General features: G+C 46.5%; 1 protein-coding gene across 4 annotated transcripts in view; it reads right to left on the bottom strand.

Annotated features, from left to right (window-relative positions):
- DCC (DCC netrin 1 receptor) overlaps nt 1–22,541 on the bottom strand; it is a 939,742-nt gene that overhangs the window by 451,213 nt on the left and 465,988 nt on the right. For all 4 annotated transcript variants that reach the window (XM_077346794.1, XM_077346795.1, XM_077346796.1 and 1 more), the window contains exons 4-5: nt 21,246–21,396; nt 19,732–19,868 (exon numbers count right to left, since the gene is read on the bottom strand). In XM_077346794.1, the coding sequence (XP_077202909.1) occupies nt 19,732–19,868; nt 21,246–21,396 (288 nt within the window). The remainder of the gene's footprint in view (nt 1–19,731; nt 19,869–21,245; nt 21,397–22,541) is intronic.

Here is a 22,541-nt window from a genome sequence, read left to right as displayed (position 1 = left end):
TATTATTATTATTATTATTATTATTATTATTATTATTCGATTTATTTCCCGCCACTCCCTATAGGCTTGTGGCGGGTAACAATAGTCTTAAAATCCCCCATTAAACCCCCGTTAAAAGACTCTTACCATATAAATAGTCCCTCAAGCTCAGTCTTTCCTGGAGGTTTCTTGCAAAAAAAGATTCCATTTTTGTACCAGCCAATTGGTTGAATTTTTCTAGTTTGGATTATTCCATTTGGCCAGCCCTCTTTTGTACCCATGTGGAATTGCAGCACATACAGTATTTGCTGGCGTATAAGACTACTTCCCCCCCCTGAAAAACATGCCTCCAAGTGGGGGGGTCGTCCTATACGCCAGGTGCACTTCAGTTGGGATAGACATAGCTGCCCATAGTGGCCCATAGTACTATAATGTAATGTAACAAACTCTATATTTTGAGTGGAAATGTTGGGGGGTCGTCTTATACGCCCAGTCGTCTTATACGCCGGCAAATACGGTACTTGTTTCATGACTCAGGTAGAGGACAGCATGATGAAAGCAGATCTTTTCACCCCTTTTGCACAAAAATAGGCCACCAAATCTGCTAACACCTTACCAGCACATAAGCACAGGGGCCCCCCTGTCCATCCCACCATCCTGTACGTGCCATTGCTCTCCCAAATGGGCTTTCGGAAGGCAGCAACGTTCTGCAAAATCAGTGACGCCTTCAGAGAAGCAAGACAGGGGAACCTCTCTTTACCGGGAATCTGATAGAGAAATAGTTCTGCTTTCTGCTTTACCTGGCTTGCGAGATGAGCTTTCAGCTCTGCTCTTTATTGGATGAGCTGAACAGGGGATTGAGGTTTCCCTGCAAAAATGCACTGCGCTCCTTTTGGGGAGTTACAAGGCCTGTTTCTGTTAGTGCATACAAGTGAGACTTGGATGGCAACATATTTATTTATTTCTCGGATTTGTATGCCACTGATCTCGGCTGGGCCCACGGTGGTTTACAAGGATAAAATAATAAAACGCAATAAAACCCCGTAATTCCCCTTAATAATAAGGATTATTAATAGCAACGTGGCAGGCAAAAACAACTATCTATCTATTCCCCTTGTTCAGCCAGGGGACAACCATCGAGCTGTTTTCCTAGTGGGAATGCGGCACCAGATCAATCAGAAGGACACAGGGAGTCCTAAATCGAATGCCTGGCGGAAGAGCTCCATCTTTCAGGTCCTGCGGAAAGCTGGCAACTCTGACAGGGCCCTTAGCTGTTCCGGGAGCTCATTCCGCCAGGTTGGGGCCAGGGCCAAAAAGGCCCTGGCCCGGGTCGAGGCAAGGTGAACGTCCCGAGGGCCCAGGATACCAGTAAATTCATACCTGCAGAGCGAAGAGCCCTGCAGGGGGCATAACCAACCAAGCGGTCCCGCATAGCATTTTAAAGCAACAGGACTGCTCTAGAAGGTTGGGGGGGGGGGCAGAAACAGCTGTGGGGGGCACTTAGGCTGTTCTGCTCTGAGCAAAAGGTAACAGGATGATGGACCAGACAGGCTATTCATATTACCCAGAAGGGCTGTTCCTATGTAGCATCCCCACTACACTGGCTCCGAGATTCATCATCTGGAACGTATTACTTCTTGTCTGTGTGTTCACATTCATCTCAATTTATTGCCAATTTGAGTACCTCTCACAAGTCAAGTTGTGATGCTGTGGGACGATGATTTAGGCTTTAGTATGGATTTAGCAACTGCCAAGAGCGAAAATCCGGCCACAGATTCCACTAGGGCATTCGGCCTCCCTGGTATTATTAGGGCCATTTCCAATGATACTTTGGAGGCTGGCTGCGAGTCTAAATGGGCATCCGTCTGGTAGAGAAAAGTGGCATATAAGAGCCAACTCTTGTTCTTCCTCAGTAATCTCAGAGCTCTCTCAGCCTCACCCACCTCACAGGGTATCTGTTGTGAGGAGAGGAAAGGGAAGGCGATTGCAAGCCGCTTTGAGCCTCCTTCGGGTAGAGAAAAGTCGTATCTAAGAACCAACTCTTCTTCAGTAATATCAGGGCTCTCTCAGCCTCACCTCCCTCACAGGGTGTCTGTTGTGGGGAGAGGAAAGGGAAGGCGATTGGAAGCCACTTTGAGACTCCTTTGGGTAGAGAAAAGCGGCATATACAAACCAACTCTTCTTTTAAGACAAAGCTCTGGGGGGAGTGAGTGGGAAATTGTTGTTAAAATTGTAAGCAGTAATGGTCTGTACACAGGGCTGATCAGAAGGGTTACCAGATTAGGGTCAAGAAATCCTTGGAGATTTCGGGGTAGAGCTTGAGGAGAAGAAGAAGGTTTTTAAATAATATTCAACCCAGCTTGCTGGAGGGTAAAACGGTAATGACTGGGGAAAGCACTGGCAAACCACCCCGTATTGAGTCTGCCAAGAAAACGCCGGAGGACGTCACCCCAAGCGTCAGACATGACCCAGTGCTTGCACAGGGGATACCTTTACCTTTACCTTTACCTTTATTCTTACTGTAAGAATCATAGAATCATAGAGTTGGAAGGGGCCATACAGGCCATCTAGTCCAACCCCCTGCTCAACGCAGGATCAGCCCAGAGCATCCTAAAGCATCCAAGAAAAGTGTGTATCCAACCTTTGCTTGAAGACTGCCAGTGAGGGGGAGCTCACCACCTCCTTAGGCAGCCTATTCCACTGCTAGGTCTCTGCTAAGAAGTCTCAAAGCACCCTAAAATCTCCTCCCCTTCCCCTCCTCACAACAGACACCCTGTGAGTTAGGTGGGGCTGAGAGAGCTCTGAGAGAACTACAATTGGCCTAAGGTCACCTGGAAGGTTCCATGTGGAGAAGTGGGGAATCAAGCCCAGTTCTCCAGATTAGAGGCTGCCACTGCCAACCACTACACCATACTGGCTCTAGAGGTTGGGACCACAGAGTCCACTTTTTTCCTGATCTCTGTTACGTAGATATGGGTTGTAATCCCAGGAGATCTCCAGACGACACCCAGAGTTGGCAGTCCTACTGATTGGAAGACCTCCCTGTGAAGTCACCAAGAAACCTGATAAATCTATGAGTGATCAGGGCACACTTAAAAAATAAATAAATAAATGAACAGAGTCCACCTGAAGCACGGATGGGAGATCAAAACAGGCAGCTGATTTCTGTGTTCGGGTTACAGGGATGTCAGAGATGCATGATGAGTTCTCTCTTTCTCTTAATTCTTTTCCTCCCTGAATAAAGCGTGTGATCCGAGGTGACGGTTAAAAACAAAATGTTGTGGAAACTCCCTACCCCTGGGCTAAGTTTTTTTTTTGGGGGGGGGGGAGTGAATATAACAAATCATCTCAGCCAACTAAAACTTATCCATTTTGTTCTTTTTGTTCATTCCATCTTATTTTTTTCCCCCAGCTCTGTATTAAATACACAAATAATTCATAATGATATAATAACGAAAGTATTATAGGACCAGAAGTCAATTATCGTGTTGAAAGGTTAAGGGCGTGCTGATGAACTTTAATTTTCTTTTCACAGCCTCGAGCTTTCCTTGCAAATCATCTCACAGTGAGAACATTCCAGAAATATTGAGTTTCTTTGTCAATTTTCACAAGGAAGCGGTGTGTTTTAAAAGTTCTGAACTGACTCTTGGGAGCCACACGTTTTTTGAATGTGTAGTGACTTAAGGCAGGGGTAGTCAACCTGTGGTCCTCCAGATGTCCATGGACCACAATTCCCATGAGCCCCTGCCAGCGATGCAGGGTTGACTACCCCTGCCTTAAAGGACTGAGAGCCAGTGTGCTGTAGTGGTTTAGTGGCAGCTTCTAATCTGGCAAGCTGGGTTTGATTCTCTGCTCCTTCACATGCAGCCAGCTGGGTGACCTTGGGCTAGTCACGGTTCTGATAGAGCTGTTCTTACAGAACAGTAATGTCAGGGCCTCACCTTCCTTACAGGGCGCCTGTTGTGGGGAGAGGAAGTGAAGATGATTGTAAACTGCTTTGAGACTCCAGGCAGTGAAAAGCAGAGTATAAAAACCAACTCTTCTTCTCAATCTGAGTTTAGTTACAGCTTTAGGAATGTAGCTGTTTTGGTCTACAGAAGAGGGGCTGGATTTGAGCCCAGTAGGACCTTAGCAGTCAATGAGATTTTAGGGGTACAAAATGTTGAGAGTCAAAGCTCCTTTTATCAGATCATTTGGGGCTGGATTCATTCATTCATTCATTCATTCATTCATTCATTCATTCATTCATTCATTCATTCATTTATTTATATACCGCCGTCCCCGGGGGCTCAGGGCGGTTTACATAAGAACAAACAACAGTACATAAAACATGGCTAAAAACAATGTGGTCAATGTCTTCACCGAATCCTACACATCTATTTATTTCCCGGATTTTAATGCAAACTGTTCATACCAGACCAATTGGGTAAGCATGGTAATTACCAAGCCATATGGGAGGAGCAAGTCCACACATGAAAAATGCTGCTACTATCAGAGGCTGGACCAAGAGGCTGGTTCTCCCCGCATGATCCTATTCCAAGGGTTACTGGAATTGAAAAGGAACTAAGTCATGGGAAAGTGATTTCCAGTCCTCTGTTCATAAGGAAAATAGCCCGTAAAATCTTTGGCACATGCTGTTAGAAGGACATCTAGGCCTAGTCTGCACACACAGGATAATGCACTTTCAATTTCCTTTGGCAGCTGGATTTTCCTGTGCGGAACAGGAAAGTCTACTTCAAAAGTGCATTGAAAGTGCATTATCTATTGTGTGCAGAATAGGTCCTAGATAGGGTTGCCAGTACTGGGTTGGTGAAATTTCTGGGGATGGCAGAGTTTGGGGAGAAGAGGGCCCTTGGCAGGGTATAATGTCCTAGAGTCCACCACCCAAAGCAGCCATTGTCTCTGGGGTGGAAATGATCTCTGTAACCAGGTGATCTGTAGCAATTTTGGGAGATCTCCTGGCCCCACTCAGAGGTTAGCAACCTTACTTCTAGGCCAACCCCAAGCTCAGTGCTGGAAACTGGATCTGAAGGATCCTCAAGCAAGACATTGTTGTGATCCAAGCAAACAAAATATGACCCTGCAAGCAACAGCAACAAAAAAGGAAGTCAATTTATTTCAGGAACCAACTGGCCCACCTCTGCAACCATGCTTTCTCCAGGGTTTCATGAAACCCTGGGGTATCTTGGTGGCACTGGAAGGGTTTCCCAAACAGGTGAGAGTTAAATAATTAATTTTTAAATTGGTTCAACATTTATAGTATCATATACCATATATGATGAGCCTCTTGTGGCGCAGGGTGGTAAGGCAGCTGACATGCTGTCTGAAGCTCTGACCATGAGGCTGAGAGTTCGATCCCAGCAGCCGGCTCAAGGCTGACTCAGCCTTCCATCCTTCCAAGGACAGTAAAATGAGTACCCAGCTTGCTGGGGGGGGGGGTAAAATGGTAATGACTGGGGAAGGGAATGGCAAAGCACCCTGTATTGAGTCTGCCATGAAAACGCTGGAGGGCGTCACCCCAAGGGTCAGACATGACCCGGTGCTTGCACAGGGGATACCTTTACCTTTATACCATATATGGGCATGTTGACTCACCCACCCCTCTCAAAATGGCCAATGATGGGCCAGGGGGTGGGTGAGAAGGGGAACGGCCCTGGATGAGTATGTACCCAGCTGTCCTCCCCAACCACATTCTGCACCATTGTACCACTTCTGGTGTTTATCGAAGCCTGAAAAAATGTTTCAGGGTTTTTTCATTGGCAAAAACATTGAAGGAGGCTGCTCTAAACAATATGAATTTTGCATGCAATTGCTTTTTAGGGGCACTTCCAACACACAGTCACAGATTAGGAAGTATGGGTTTACAAGGTCAAGGAGATCCTTATTTCCTTGAAAGTATGAATGATCCATTGACAGTACCGGGCGAAGTAAGTGGGGCTCTAATCCCCATGCAATCCCCTAAAGCCTGACAAGCTATCACTCTGCAACTAATTTTCATCGCTAAAAGCCCCAGGAGGTTAAGCGTCAATTCCTAATCAGGCTACTGTTTAGATTCGCTGAGCTTGCTGAATTTCTAGTTTCAGTTAATAATTCTCAATTGGCAGCACCAAGCGAGATGACTGATCAATCGGAATGGAAAAGCCCTTAAATGAAGCAGTGGCGCTTATGCAATGAAGAAGGAATGCAGACTGCTCCAGTTAAAAAAGAAAAAAACACAATCAAGACTGATGCTAAAGAGGGATTTTCTCTCCCTTTCCTCTAAGAGAGCCAGTTTGGTGTAGTGGTTAGGAGTGCGGACTTCTAATCTGGCATGCCAGGTTCGATTCTGTGCTCCCCCACATGCAGCCAGCTGGGTGACCTTGGGCTCGCCACGGCAATGATAAAACTGTTCTGACCGAGCAGTGATATCAGGGCTCTCTCATCCTGACCCACCCCACAGGGTGTCTGTTGTGGGGAGAGGAAAGGGAAGGCAACTGTAAGCCGCTTTGAGCTTCCTTCGGGTAGGGAAAAGCGGCATATAAGAACCAACTCTTCTTCTTCTTCTTCTAAGTGGAAACCACATCATGATTATGGCTGATGCCTGAAGATTTCACAACTACGGGTCAATCATAGAATCATAGAGTTGGGAGGGGTAAATAGAAGTTATGCAGGGGATTATTCTAGGAGAGGTGGTAAGGGGAAAGGAGATGGGGTTTACCCTTTCTTCCATTGGAATGTGGGTCCCAGAATTGCTACCTGGTGCTCTGCTACCCCTTGTGTGTTGTTGTTAAGATTAGAAGCCACTGCCCTTAACCACGGCACCAAACCTTCTCTAAGAAATTTTGTGGCAGGAGAGGAGCTTTTGCACGTCATCACTCACTTCCTCAGAAGAAGAAAGTGGCTGAAGAAATGAGGAAATAATCATGAGAGCTCTTACCCTGCCACACAATTTGGCTACTTTTTGATGTGCTACTGGACTCTTTTATTTTTAATTTAATTGGACTTTCTGAGTGCTTTCTTTATGGTCAAATGTAGCTCCCAGGCACATCAGAGTGGGCTGACAGTGGGAAAAGTTTCACCCTTCCCAACCCAACCATTTCCCTTACCCTGAGAGGGATACTTAGAGGGGAAGTGTGGCCACATTCCAATGGAAGAAAGTGTAAACCCCATCTTCTTTCCCCTTACCACCTCTCCTAGAATAATCCCCTGCATAACTTCTATTTACTAATACAAAAACATGGAAGATTTAATCATAGATCTCCCTGCATCTTATCTAGTCTAGCCTTCAGAAATGTAAAGGTAAAGGTAAAGATATCCCCTGTGCAAGCACCAGGTCATGTCTGACCCTTGCGGTGACGCCCTCTAGCATTTTCATGGCAGACTCAATACGGGGTGGTTTGCCAGTGCCTTCCCCAGTCATTACCATTTACCCCCCAGCAAGCTGGGTACTCATTTTACCGACCTCGGAAGGAACCTTGAGCCGGGTGCTGGGACTGAACTCCCAGCCTCATGGGCAAAGCTTTCAGACTGCATGTCTGCGGCCTTACCACTCTGTGCCACAAGAGGCTCAGAAATGTAAATACAGTATTTGCTGGTGTATAAGACTACTTTCCCCCCCTGAAAAACATGCTTCCAAGTGGGGGGGTCGTCCTATACACCGGGTGCACTTCAGTTGGGATAAACATAGCTGCCTATAGTGGCCCATAGTACTGCAATGTAATGTAACAAACTCTATATTTTGAGTGGAAATGTTAGAGGGTCGTCTTATACGCCCAGTCTTCTTATACGCCGGCAAATACGGTATATATTTATTTTTAAAATCCAAAAATGCAATCACGAGTTATCTCTCTGCTGCATATCAGCCCAGGAATTCCAGAACCATGAAGCTATTCGCAACAGCCTGTTGGCACTGTGGCCGTACTAAACAGAAGACATTTCAACCAACGCGTTTAGAAAAGGACCAAAAAAAAACAACAACAACAATATAGTTTGTCGGCTTTTGTCTCCGGACCAAATGGGATCATTTTTCTTTTCTGCTGTTACTTATGGGAAATTAGAAAATGACAGAGAAAAATGGTTTGCAATAAACAAGCTAATGCTGAAGGTGGGGAGAGAAAGGGCGGGGGGGGGGGAGTGACTCCAAAAGCTGTGGATTTGTATACAAAACTGGAATTAAAGAACGGCTGAGCCACCGCACTATGTCTCTAGCCTCACACAGCTAAAGGTTTTGCAATAAAGCCATGCAGAGAAGGGAGGGGAGACGATAAAGACAAGGACGTCAAAGAGAACCAAGAGGCTCATCCTGGTGATATTTAAATCGATGACTTGGCCCACGCAACAAAACTTTGTGGGATTCTAGGGACAGCCGTTTTCAACCTTCTGACCTTGAAGGAGCCCCTGAAATGATTTCTCATTTGCCATAGAACTTCACTGGGTGACCTTGGGCTGGTCACATGCTATCAGCCTAGCCTACCTTGCAGGCTTGTTGTGAGGTTAAAAGGGAGGAGAGGAGGACCAGAGCTGGCTTATCCATGTAGTGTATATAGCATGTACTATGGGCCACATGCTTCCAGGGTGTTTCTCCCACCCCATGGATCAAGGCCATAGCCCCCTTCCTTCCCCCTTGTCGGTCTTTAAGCATACTGGGAGTGACACCCCTTTCCACCGTGGGGGCCCCACTGCCCCCAGCCTGGTTGCTCCTGTCTCAATTGTACTCTTCTAGGGCCCCGTGACTCCGTAAACTGACTCTGCTGCTACGGGCCCCATGCATCCTGAAACCACTCCTGAGGCGGACAATTTAAGCTGCTTTGAGTGTCCTTTGGAGAGAATATGAGATATGAATGAATGAACAAACAGTGAACATACAAAGAAACAGAGTGCTGCCTCCCGGAGTGCATTCTATGAATGAATGAATGAATGAATGAATGAATGAATGAAATACTGCCTCCTGAGGTACATTAATGAGCCAATTCTTGCACTTAATTAGGAAAAAAGGAAAAAAGTGCATCTTGTCTCACATCCATGTTGTTTTCATTGTCACAATAAGATTCAGAGCACTAAATCGACAGGTTTGCTGGGGTTTTTTGGAACCAGATCAGTTTTTGCTTCTGTGCTAGGAGACTTGTGCGCTGCTAAGCCAGCTCGCTTGTCAGAAACCATGGCTAAACTGCGCTCAATTAAACATGGCACCTAGTGGCTGTACCAATTCTCCCTGGGCCCACTGAGAATCATTTCCCTGGTGGGGAGAACCTGGGAGGCACCATCAGCAATAGCACAGGGACTTCAAGGAAAGCGTGAGAATCACAGCAGGGACCAATGGGCCAAGTCCAAGGACTGAGAACGATCTTTGTTCTCGTTTCTCAGCAGGGGTGAGTTCATCGGAAAGCGAATTCAGTGGGTAAGAAGAGAGCCAGAGAAGTAATGAAGGCGTGTGGGCTGGCATCCAAGATTCTCATAGCACAAACTGAGATGTTGTAATTGGAACTTCCCCTGTAGTGAGGGCTCCTGTGTCTAGCCAGCCATACAGAAGATACTTTTTTTGAAAGCTACTGAAGATATCACCCTGTGAACACCTGTCATGTCATTACACCTCCATTTCAATGGGGTGTTGTTGTTTTTTAATGAAAACTTCAAGGATCTGATGGGACCCTTAGCTCCAGAGTCCCCTTAGGTGCACCTCTGAAAAGCTGTGAACTGAATAGGGATTAATGTCTCTGCAATTTTCCCAAGTGAAAAGGTTTAAAATTGCCCTGGCGGCGAGGTTTATTCTTGAATGATTGTTTCCCTAGAATAAAACAGGTCACGGATAAGTCAGATTCATCTGGGGTTGTCAGGATTTGTTGAGCTGTAACAGATATGAGGCCTGCTGGATCAGACCAATGGGCTATCTAGTCCAGTTCCTCTCTCACACAGTGGGTAGCCAGTTCCTCTGGAAGCCCGTCTACGGGGCAGAGAGGCCAAGGCCTTCATAAGAACTTCAGATGAGCCCTGCTGGGTCAGACCAGTGGTGCATCTAGTCCAGCATCCTGCTTCACGCAGTGGCCAGCCAGTTCCTCTGGAGGGCCAAGGACAGGGCATAGAGGCTGAGACTTTCAGAAGAAGATCAGAAGAACCCTGCTAGATCAGACCAGTGGCCCATCTAGTCAAGCATCCTGTCTCACACAGTGGACAACCAGTTCATCTGGAGGGCCAGAGTCGCATAGAGGCTGAGACCTTCATAAGAACATCAGAAGAGCCCTGCTGGATCAGACCAGTGGCCCATCTAGTCAAGCATCCTGTCTCACACAGTGAACAACCAGTTCCTCTGGAGGGCCAGCAACAGGGCAAAAAGGCCGAGGCTTTCCCTTGATGTTGCCTCCTGGCTCTGAGTTTCAGTGGTTTAGTGCCTCTGAACATGGAGGTTCCTCTCAGTCACCCCGGCTAGGTGCCTCTGATAACCTTAGCCTCCATGAATCTACCTAATCCCCTTTTAAAGCTGTTTATTCCTGTGGCCATCATTACATCCTCTGGCAGTGAATTCCATGTTCTAGTCACTCTCCCCCCCCCTGAACTATTTTCAAATGACCCCCTCCCCCCCTTCCATGAAACACAAATGCAGACCATGCCATTCATGTGTATGGTCTGATAAAGCCATGTTGAACTGCCGAGGTGTATAAGAAGAAGAAGAAGAAGAAGAAGAAGAAGAAGAAGAAGAAGAAGAAGAAGAAGAAGAAGAAGAAGAAGAAGAAGAAGAAGAAGAAGAAGAAGAAGAAGAAGAAGAAGAAGAAGAAGAAGAGTTGGTTCTTATATGCCGCTTTTCCCTACCCGAAGGAGGCTCAAAGCGGCTTACAGTCGCCTTCCCTTTCCTCTCCCCACAACAGACACCCTGTGGGGTGGGTGAGGCTGAGAGAGCCCTGATATCACTGCTCGGTCAGAACAGTTTTATCAGTGCCGTGGCGAGCCCAAGGTCACCCAGCTGGTTGCATGTGGGGGAGCGCAGAATCGAACCTGGCATGCCAGATTACAAGTCCGCACTCCTAACCACTACACCAAACTGGCTCTCATAAGCCCTTGGGTCTTTTCTTCTAAGGCTCTCAAGGGACCTCAGGGTTTCATAAATGCCTGGTTGAGACAGCCAGTTCTATGGCATTGCAACCACACAATCGGCAAAAGCACGGTCACCTGCTAAGCCAAAGACCACCCCTTGGATGCTGTCATCCATCCAAAAAAGATCAAGGACCTCGAGGTGCAAAGGCCGTAGACCGGCAGTCTGTGACACAGATCGGAGGCAAGAGGAAATGTACTCCACGGAAAAGCGAGGAGAGGAGGAGCAGCTATTTGTGCGCACCGCAATTGCTTTCTAAAGAACGGTTTTGTAAGAAACCACTTGACATGCACTTCCCAACATGAAAGGGTCTTGCATGCTAGGAAAATGAACAGACAGGCAAGGCCCAGAGTGGAGGAGACACGGCTCATGTGGAGAAGCAGCGCGGAGGTTAAGGACAAGCTCGCTCCTGTTTGGAAACTGCCACGGAGAAGGCCCGTTGTTTACGTTTATTCAGCCGCAGAACTGGAGGAGGCTGAACAGCAAGCTGAGGACTCAGAATTACTCTCCCGCGGTGCTTAGAGGCATTAAGGAAGTCGCCCGTCCAGCTCTGCCTTCGAAAAGAACAAAGCACCCTAAGGGAGAGCACAAAGATCTTGGCAATCTACCTGTCTGTTGAAGAAAAACCATATCTGTGCACAGCCATGATTCAGATTGGGGCTTCTAGAGGGGATTTAACCCTTCAGACCCCGTTAGGGAGCTGAACCCAGGCTCCTTTGACTTCTACCAGCACTTGAAACGATTTCCCCTAGGGGCACATTTTTTTCGTATTGACACATTCAATGTGTTGTGGGAAGTCCAGGTCCAACTAATGAAATCCAGAGCCAGCTGATAATGCAAAATCCCTTCTCCATTCGCTCCACAGCCCAGATTTGAGCTGTAACGCACAGAGAATTTACCTTTTTTGAGGTAGATAAGAGATCTGGGAGCCAAAGTGTTGTGGTGGTTAAGATCAGATGACTCTCGTCTCCAAAACCAAGTTTGATTCCCCTCCTCCACATGAAGCCTGCTAGGCCAGTCCTAGTTCTATCAGAACTCTCTCAGCCTTACCTCCCTCACAAGGTGCCTGTTGTGTAGAGAGAAAGGGAAAGTGATTGTAAGCCATTTTGAGACTCCTTACGGTAGAGGAAAGTGGGGTATAAAACCCTACTCTCCTTATCTTTGCTACACTGGATTGGACCCTCAGACTACCTGGCCATGTGGCAACAGAATAGGTTGGGTCTTAGACAAGATTGACATAGGTCAGAGAGACAGGGCAGGAGAGAGCTTTGCCACTCTCCAGTGACACCTGGAGATCTCCCACTACTACGATTGATCTCCAGTCAACTAATATCAGCATCCTGGAGGGAAATTGAAACTTTGGAAGGTGAACCTTATGGTGTTGTATCCTGCTGAGGTCGACTCCAAACCTGCTATCCCTAGTCTGTACTCCCAAAAATCTCCAGATTTATCCAACCCTTAGCTGGCAAACCTAGGTGGGGAGGAAAATCAAAAACAGATCAAAAGGAGGAATGGAGGAATAGGTATTTGCAGGATGGTAAGAACAAGGAAGTAGCAGGAAGAAGAGGTCAAACACTTCTGTAGGGCCTGCAAAAAAAAAAAAAAAAAAAGAACTCTTCCGCCAAGCTTTCAGTTGAGGCCAAGGAACCAATAACATCAACTGGGCTCCCCCAGAACTGCCCCCCCCCTCAAACTGCTCACCAGATACAGCACAAGGCGACCCCTAGTCCGGCCATCCCACCAAGCAACACTTTTATTATACATTTATATAGTTAAGCGTTTAGGTGTTTAGAATGTTCATGCAAGTTGCCGAGTTTGATTTCTCTGTCCTGGACCAACATGACGGTGGGATTTGTGAATTGTGAATACATGCTGTAAACCGCCCTGAGCGGCAAAGGGAGGGTGGTTTTAAAACGTAACAAACCAACAAACAAGTAAATTACTTTTCCAAGCCACATTAAGGGAAATGACAGGAGGGGCACGTCCAAAGTGATTTCACGCCAAGTGGATCCACACAAGCACAGACTGTAGCAGCAGACGCAGGATTCAGGATCGTGACTTTTTAAGGTTTCCATCTGGACAAGAATCAATGAGGTGAACAACATTCAGACCGCAGCTTGTAGGTCCCCCTTCCTTGGATGAACCAGCAGCATCTATGCCAGCCATTCTCAACAGGAGCCATGTGGCCCCATGGGGGTCCCTAACACAGTTGAAGGGGCCCACAGAAACGTGAGGGCTTATGTTCGGGCCTTGGTAATTCAACCGATGATTGTCATTGGTGGACTTTGCTCAACTTATTTCTCAAAGGAGATTCTCCACCCCCACCATTACTGAGGGATTTCTCTCCCAGTATAATCCCATGGAACCCTGGTGCTTCTGGGAGTCAACTTTAAACACCACCGAACAGAGGAATACACTCCGGAAATCAGCAAACGCAAAACCCCACTTGATGGATAGGCAAATAATAATCTTATTAATTTTGTGAAATACCACTTGGAGAACATTAATAAACCTTACCGTTAATTACGCTCTTACGGCCTTCCTTGCGCCGTGCTCCACGCGGAAGCCGGCTGCCCACTCTGCCGCTAAACTACGGTTATAATTACGACCTAACTTGATCAGACGCTTTCCTAACAATTACATATAATAGATTCTGTTTACAGCAAAAAAAAAAAAAATACAGCTCATGCCGTTTCGCCACTGGTGCCGCACGAGCCCGTAACAATTACCATGCATGATCTGTTGCTATAAAATATATATTTACTAGAAGCCACCAGCCAGGCAGAATCATAAAAATGAAGCTGAATTGGGGAATGCGGCATTTGTAACTATTTTTAAAGGCCGACTTACGGCACACCCTGTAAACAAGCTTCACAGCCTATGCCAGGGAACAGCAGCCCCCCTTTAACCCGTGGCTTAAGATCCTGACCTAAATCTGCAGGGTTCTCACTTCTGGGGGGGGGGAAGATGCACAGAGAGAAGGTTGCATGCAAACCCAGAAGAAACCTGCAGGCTTAGTTGCGAGGCTCAAAGGAAATAGGGCTTATTAAGAGCGTGAGATGCAATGCACAAAAGGATTCTTTGGGCTGATCCTGCGTTGAGCAGGGGGTTGGACTAGATGGCCTGTATGGCCCCTTCCAACTCTATGATTCTATGATTCTATGATTCTATGGCCTGTATGGCCCCTTCCAACTCTATGATTCTATGATTCTATGATTCTATGGCCTGTATGGCCCCTTCCAACTCTATGATTCTATGATTCTATGGCCTGTATGGCCCCTTCCAACTCTATGATTCTATGATTCTATGATTCTATGGCCTGTATGGCCCCTTCCAACTCTATGATTCTATGATTCTATGATTCTATGGCCTGTATGGCCCCTTCCAACTCTATGATTCTATGATTCAAAGTGTTGCAGCATGAATATTGTTGGAATGCCCAGACACCAGGGAAGGGGCTCTACAGCACTCTAAGAATCTAAAAGAGTTATGAAAGAGAAGAAGAAATGGTTTTTCTACCCCGGTTTTCACTGCCTGAAGGAGTCTCAAAGTGGCTTACAATCACCTTCCCTTCCTCTCCCCACCCTGTGAGGGAGGTAAGGCTGAGAGAGCTCTGACAGGACTGGTCTGTGAGATAGGGCAGTTTAAAGGATGGAGAAAGCTCTGGCCCTGGTTGAGGACAAGCAGGCTTCCTTGGGGCCAGGGATCACCCGGAAGTTGGAGGTGGTGGAGCATAAGGCTCTTTGGGTGGGGTGTAGGCAGAGAAGCAATCCCTCAGTTATGCTGGGCCCAGACCTTAAAGGTGATAACCAGAACCTTAAGCCTGATCCTGAATTTGGCCAGGAGCCAGGGCAGCTGCTGGACGTGGAACCTCCAAGGTGTTGCTGTGGGGGCCCTGGCTGCTGCATTCTGGACCAGTTGTAGTTTCCAAATCAAGGATAAGGGCAGGCCAGCATAGAGTGAGTTGCAGAAGTCCAGCCTAGTTCTACCTGTGTATCAATATTCAAAGTGGAAATTTATGCGATTGCTTAGCAAACAGGATGTCACTGGTTAGAAATTTATGTTTATAATATTAAAGCCAATGCGTTGTTTGTAGCATTGTGTTGGGAAATTTATGCACGGCGGTCTCTTTGTGCTTGTCATTCATTGTACCCATCGCTACCGTGGCTCTGTTGGTTTGACTTGATTAGAAGAACGGCAGCGTGTCAATCAAGGGGGCTCGTTTCTGGGAAAGACTCTGTTCGTCAGCACGGAACTCTTGTTCCACAGCAGAGCCTGGAGAACACAATAGGCGCTAATTTATATATACATGTCCAAATCCTGTCATTTGTTGGGGAGGGGAAGGGGAGCAACGCTGACTTTAAATATTTAAACTGGTATTTAACAACTGTTTTCATTGCTTAATGACTACACATTTCAATGTAATGACGGGGCATATTGTCTTAGGAGAGTCAAACAAAAGGAAAGAGGGCCTTGTTTTGATAGGAGCCACTCAGACGTCAGGCCGGTCAGCCGGTGCTGAGAAGGAGCGGTAATTAGCAGCAGGAAGCTTTTAGACAGCGGATGAGAAAATTAAGGAGCGGAGGGAAAGCTTTATTATTATTAGTATTATTATTATCATCATCATCATTATTATTAGTAGTATTATTATTAATTCTTTAGTAAAGTTGGCATACACCATTTACACTTCGAAGTCCTGTGGTGGTGGAGAACATGAAGGAAGGAAGGAAGGAAGGAAGGAAGGAAGGAAGGAAGGAAGGAAGGAAGGAAGGAAGGAAGGAAGGAAGGAAGATGACAGACAGACAAAGGAAGGAAGGAAGGAAGGAAGGAAGGAAGGAAGGAAGGAAGGAAGGAAGGAAGGAAGGAAGGAAGGAAGATGACAGACAGACAAAGGAAGGAAGGAAGGAAGGAAGGAAGGAAGGAAGGAAGGAAGGAAGGAAGGAAGGAAGGAAGGAAGGAAGGAAGGAAGATGACAGACAGACAAAGGAAGGAAGGAAGGAAGGAAGGAAGATGACAGACAGACAAAGGAAGGAAGGAAGGAAGGAAGGAAGGAAGGAAGGAAGGAAGGAAGGAAGGAAGGAGTAAACTTTAGGGAGAGGTTATGGATCGGTTACTATATGGCTGCCAATCTCCAGGCAGCACCTGAAAATCTCCCACTAATACAACAGATCTCCAGACTACTTGGAGGATATGAACTAATATGCAACTTAGCCCTTCAGGAAACCTCATTCTTGTGTAGAGTGGCCAGTCCCCCAGGTGGTACACAATACAGATCTTCAAAATACTGATGCTTGCCCTTGGTGTAGTGGTTAAGAATGGCGACTTCTAATCTTGAGAGCCAGGTTTAATTCCCAGTTTCTCCACATGTAGTTAGCTGGGTAACCTTGGGCTTGTCACAGTCCTGATAGTGCTGCTCTCATAGAGCTGTCTGTCTCACGGCCATTCTGCTTGGTGACTAGAGCCAATCACAAAATGCCTGCCATGTGAGCAGGAGCAAGTAATTATAAGGTCCCAGGTATCCTTAGAAAAGGGAGGCAGCTCCGTCAAAATCAGATAGATAGATAGATAGATAGATAGACAGACAGACAGACAGACAGACAGACAGACAGACAGACAGACAGACAAAATGGGTAGTTCCTACAGATGCAAAAGTAATTCCTCCTGGCCTCTTCCATGTCAATCTTGTCTACCACATCTGCACCCCACCCCAGTTTTACCTGCCCTATGCTCAGCATACCTGTGAACGACGGCATGAAGTAGAAAGCACCAAGGAACAACAGCAACAAACTCAAAATTCCGATGCTCTGCTGGGCCTCTGGAGCTCAAAATATGAGCATTCCACTAAACAAAATCTCTGTGCGGAAACGGGCAATCTCGGGCGCCTTCCTGATTGCAATGTTTAACCACTTGCGAAGCAACAAGGCGTTTGAGTTTGCAAAACAAAGGTTCCTTTTCTAATGAACTTTTCGTCGCTCTGAAATAATTGGAGCCCATGAAACATTAATGCAACCGAAGCCGTGAAACCGAAAGCCTCTATCAAGCGCAATTTGCCATCGTGTTTTATTGTGGCTTAATGAAAGGATATTGTTAAGCAAGCATCAAACCCTCCCATAATCTAAATCAGAGCGCCATTCATTAATGAAAGCACTTTTTATGCCTAATTGTTCAAGCCCAAATTTAAAAAAAAGAAGAAGAAGCATTACCATTGATAATATGGCATTGTCAGCCCCAGTATTATCTATGCGGCTCCTTAAATCTTACCGAATAATCCTAATAAGCTGGCTATTATTCAGTAATTGAAAACAAACAACCTCTAGAAATGTGATGTGGATATGATTCTTTGACGGAAGACTTGAGACATATTTTTTCTCCCCCCCCTCGCATCTCCATCAACTGCGGCACTTACCGGCTAATGAATAATCTGATGGATGGAGAAATGTTTTATATGGGAAGAAATCAGGGGCAGATCATACATTTTAACAACTCAGTGGGTGGTTCAGGAAACGACCACATTGGCAATTTTTTTCCTCAAGGACTGTTATTGTCACACAGCAACAAAATGCTACGTTAAACTGCATTATGCATGTTCCTAGCTATGGACCCAGAAGATCTCAGGAGCGTTATTCCCCAAGCCCCCTTCTTCTGCGTTCTGCAGAAGAAGAAGAAGAAGAAGAAGAAGAAGAAGAAGAAGAAGAAGAAGAAGAAGAGTTGGTTCTTATATGCCACTTTACCAGAAAGATTCTCAAAGCAGCTTACAGTCGCCTTCCCTTTCCTCTCCCCACAACAGACCCCCTGTGAGGGAGGTGAGGCTGAGAGAGCCCTGATATTCCTGCTCATTCAGAACAGCTCTATCAGTGCTGTGGCCAAGGTCACCCAGCTGGCTGCATGTGGGGGAGTGGGAAATGAAACCCAGTTCACCAGATTAGAAGTCCGCGCTCTTAACCACTACACCCAAAAAGCAAAATTGGGTGAATGAATTACCTAGGATCCTGTTTTGATTGCCAATCCTATTTGATTACTAACATTGTTTAAAAGAACATGGATTTGGGACCAATTTATTCTCAGCCTCAGATTTCCTATTTTCTTTATTAGCTTCCCGGTGGAGGCTGGAGGTCTCCTGGAATTCCACATGATCTCCAGGCCACAGAGATCAGTTCAGCTGGGGGAAATGGCCACTTTGGAAGGTGGCATCTCTGGCATTAGATCCTTGTAAAGACACTTCCCTCCCAAAATCCCACCCTCCTGACATTTCATCCCCCCAAATCTTCAGGTAGTTCCCAACCTGGAGCTGGCAACCCTAACCTTGGTAGCATCTTACACAGGTGGATCAGGAACATGGGTGACTCATCATAATCCTTTGCCCATTGTCCTAAAGCACTGAGAAAGAATGCACAGCACTACTTTTTTCGCCATGAGTGAATCCAAACATCAGTTCTGAATGGGAGCAAAATAAAGAGCCCCATTATTCTCTGTACTGCTCAGCAATTTGGCAAGACTAACCAAGTGGGATAGAAAGTTTGCAACAGAAAACATCCACGCTATGGTAATATATAACAGTTCTCCACCAAGCAATGATCTTAGAACAAGGAAGATGATTGTCTGCACAAACTCTCCCTGCTCTGTGATGACTCCCTTCTGCAAAGTCTTCTGACTTTGGAAAATGACTTCCTCCACAAATGTGTTCTCCAATGACGAAAGACAGTAGAAGTGGGTCATTGGACATAGTCTTTCTGTAGCCACACAACGCAAATGATAAAACTGTACACACTTCCACGTGCAGTCAGCATGTGGTGTGGGATAACCCCTAACTTTACCCCTATCGCTATGCACGTGCAGCACAACGTGTACAAGAGATTCTGTGCACACAAGATGCAACACTGCAGGGTCCATCGGTGGAATCCCTGGAAAGATCATGTAGGGTGGGGTGGGAGACCATCAGGAGACTTCTTCTCCCTCTACTTATGCTCTACACCAGGGGTAGTCAAACTGCGGCCCTCCAGATGTCCATGGACTACATTTCCCAGGAGCCCCCTGCCAGCGAATGCTGGCAGGGGGCTCCTGGGAATTGTAGTCCATGGACATCTGGAGGGCCGCAGTTTGACTACCCCTGCTCTACGCTAATATAAAATATACAGTCTTTAAAAGTCCTTGTCAAATTAGATTTCCAACATTGCACTCAACCAAGTTTCCAGACAACTGAAAACGTCATCCCAGCAACAAACCAGTGAGCCCTTCTTTAGACTGGAAAAGGTTGTCTGTATCAAGGCCAGTTCCAGGTTCTGGGGAGGAGGATCCGGGCCCCCACACCCATCATTAGGTCCTTCTTCCTTCCTCTGCCCACTTGCAAATTCTCCCAACATATACAATCAAAGGTGACCACATTGCCTGCACGTCCTTTCCTCGATGGCACTGGGTGGTGAGTGAAGCTAGGGGAGCCACTGCCGTGACCCACCAGGAATGTGCACCACCCAAAATGCCTTTCTCTGGCAGTGTCAAGCAGCAGATGCATTGGGGAACACAGGTGACAGAACATTCACAAGCAGAAAAGTATAGAAATCAGAGGAGCTGTGTGAATACAGAGTCAGCAGCAGTGCACCTTGCAAGAGTCCATGGGCCGTAGCAGCGGCCCCATCTCAGGACACACTGACGCCAGCTCTGGGATTCATAACATGTGGGGGGTCCGTACTCACCCAAAACAGACAACTCTGCCGAAGCACTACTGTTCTCCTCCTTGTAGGTGACCACGCAAGTATACGTCCCGGAGTCATCGTCCGTTGCATTTGCGATCAATAAGTTACTGCCAGCCAACAAGGAATATTTTTTAGATCTGGAAAAGTGACCAAGAGACATCTTTGGTTAGAACAGGGTAAGGACATATCCACACCCGGTGAACGTGCAGCCCGTGTGGCCAGATGGGTCATAGACAAGGCTTGGGGAGGCCTGGGCTAAGACTCCCACCCAGCCATGAAGCTCTTTGGCTGATTTCTCTCTGTCTCTCTCTCTCTCTCTCTCTCTCTCTCTCTCTCTCTCTCACTCTCTCTCAGTCTAAGTTCCCATCCCTGAAATAGAGGAGAAAACACCATCTGGAGCTCCACAGAAAAAGAACAGAGTTTTTAATCAATAAAAGTAAAAGTATCCCCTGTGCAAGCACCGAGTGTCCTGCATAGTGCAGGGGGTTGGACTAGATGACCCAGGAGGTCCCTTCCAACTCTATTATTCTATGAGTTCACTGCCACAGGAAGTGGTAGCAGCTACATGCATAGACAGCTTCTAGAGGGAACCGGATAAACATATGGTGCAGAGGTCCATCAGAGGCTATTAGCCACATGGTATAGAGGGAAGGAAGGACTCCCTGGGGAAGAGCCTAATGCTGGGAGCGATCGAGGGCAAAAGAAGAAGGGGACGACAGAGAATGAGGTGGCTGGATGGAGTCACTGAAGCAGTCGGTGTGAATTTAAATGGACTCTGGGGAATGGTGGAGGACAGGAAGGCCTGGAGGATCATTGTCCATGGAGTCGCGATGGGTCGGACACGACTTCACAATAGAGGGAACATGATGTCCGGGGCAATGATACTCTGTATTCTCGGTGCTTGGGGTGCAACAGTTGGAGGGGTTCTGCCTGACTGGTGGACTTCTTGATCGGCTCTGGGTTTTAGCCACTGGGTGACATAGAGCAGGGGTAGTCAACCTGTGGTCCTCCAGATGTCCATGGATTACAATTCCCATGAGCCCCTGCCAGAAAATGCTGGCAGGGGCTCATGGGAATTGTAGTCCATGAACATCTGGAGGACCACAGGTTGACTACCCCTGACATAGAGTGTTGGACTGGATGGACCACTGGTCTGATCCAACATGGCTTCTCTCATTGTCCTAAGTGCAGAGGTCCATGAGAGTCTATTAGCTATAAGGTCTAGATGGAACACTCTGTCTGGGTCAGTGATGCTCTGTATCCTTGGTGGCTGGAACAGGCCATAGTGGGAGGGCTTCTGGAGTTCTGACCCTGCTGGTGGATCTCCTGATGGCACCTCAGATTTGGCCACTGCGTGACACAGTGTGTTAGACTGGATGCACCACTGGCCTGATCCAACATGATGGCTTCTCTTGTGTTCTTATGAATGGCTGTCCCAGAAAGGATGTCAAGGCAGATCTGGGAGATCCTTGTTGTGCTCAAATGTGCCCTTTCAAAAATGACATACTTAATACCTCAAAGGGATTATTTCATCTCCTCGTAGCCATGTAAATGTTGGGGCCGGATAGCCAGAAACACAGCACTCCAGCACGGCGTCCTTCCCTTCGATAACTACCACGTTGGATGGTCTCTGCAGGAAAAATTGCTGTCTGTGCAACCCAGGATCTATGGAGAGGAAAAGGAACAGTTATTACATAATAATCACATCGTTCGTCTTAGGAACAGTGGGGAAGAGTATTTAAATATTCACAGCAGGAATCTTCTCTTGTATTGCAAGGATACAGATACAGATATACAGATGCACCGGGCAGGAGATCATAAAATGGTGTTGGGGGAGGGGGAAAATCCTGATTTGAGAAGTAAACAGTGTAGGAGCTCAGACACACACTAAAGAAGACGACAAATGTGAAGGGGTTGAACGCTCCAATAAATCAACTGAAGACGTGGTTGATTGACCAATGTGGTCCAACATCAATCGAAGCAGTTACAATTGTATTTGTACATTTTGCAAAGTAATATGATTCTCGTGAATTATTTAGTAGGGAATGAAAAAGAAGAAATAACAGCCATTGTCATCCTTTTTGCTTATACAGTTGTCTTGCAATGTATCCAGCATCCCTTTAAAATAGGGGTAGTCAAACTGCGGCCCTCCAGATGTCCATGGACCACAGTTCCCAGGAGCCCCTGCCGGCATTCGCTGGCAGGGGCTCCTGGGAATTGTAGTCCATGGACATCTGGAGGGCCGCAGTTTGACTACCCCTGCTTTAAAACAATGAATTAAAGAAACGCAGACTGAGGTTTGGGTGATATGCACATGTTATTTCAAATTGGTTGTTTTGTTGTAGAGCAAGATGATTCTGCCACTAAAAGTTGAGAACTCTATCATCATTATTTATATTGGAGAAAGGCAATACATTCTGTTCTGTGGTTTCGCTGATTCAAGCACTCTGCTCATCATCTTTTGGGGAATCCACTGCATATTTCTGTCAACTTCATTGGTATGGATTCCCAGCAGGTATTTTAATATGTATTTTAAATTTATTTATGCAGTTTCCAGACCAGTTGCAGCTTGTACTTCCGCCATATAGCTAAATGCATACCCAGTGCCCACTCTGTGCGCGCCAAGTCTAAGATTCACCCATGGAAATTTAAAGAAATGAATATACAAGGGATTCTGCTGCTCGTGAAATGTGGATTGGAACAGTAAATTCAGGGGGCGGAGGAGAGAGGGGAACAACCATCAAACAAGATGTCTAAAGTATCCATGTTGGCTCATTCATTATCTATCATGTTATGTTATTTTATCCCAC

The sequence above is a fragment of the Paroedura picta genome, chromosome 7 (genome assembly GCF_049243985.1).
Source record: "Paroedura picta isolate Pp20150507F chromosome 7, Ppicta_v3.0, whole genome shotgun sequence".
NCBI classification, from domain to species: domain Eukaryota; kingdom Metazoa; phylum Chordata; class Lepidosauria; order Squamata; family Gekkonidae; genus Paroedura; species Paroedura picta.
Note: the sequence above shows the minus strand (reverse complement) of the source record. Positions and strands in the feature narration are given on the sequence as shown.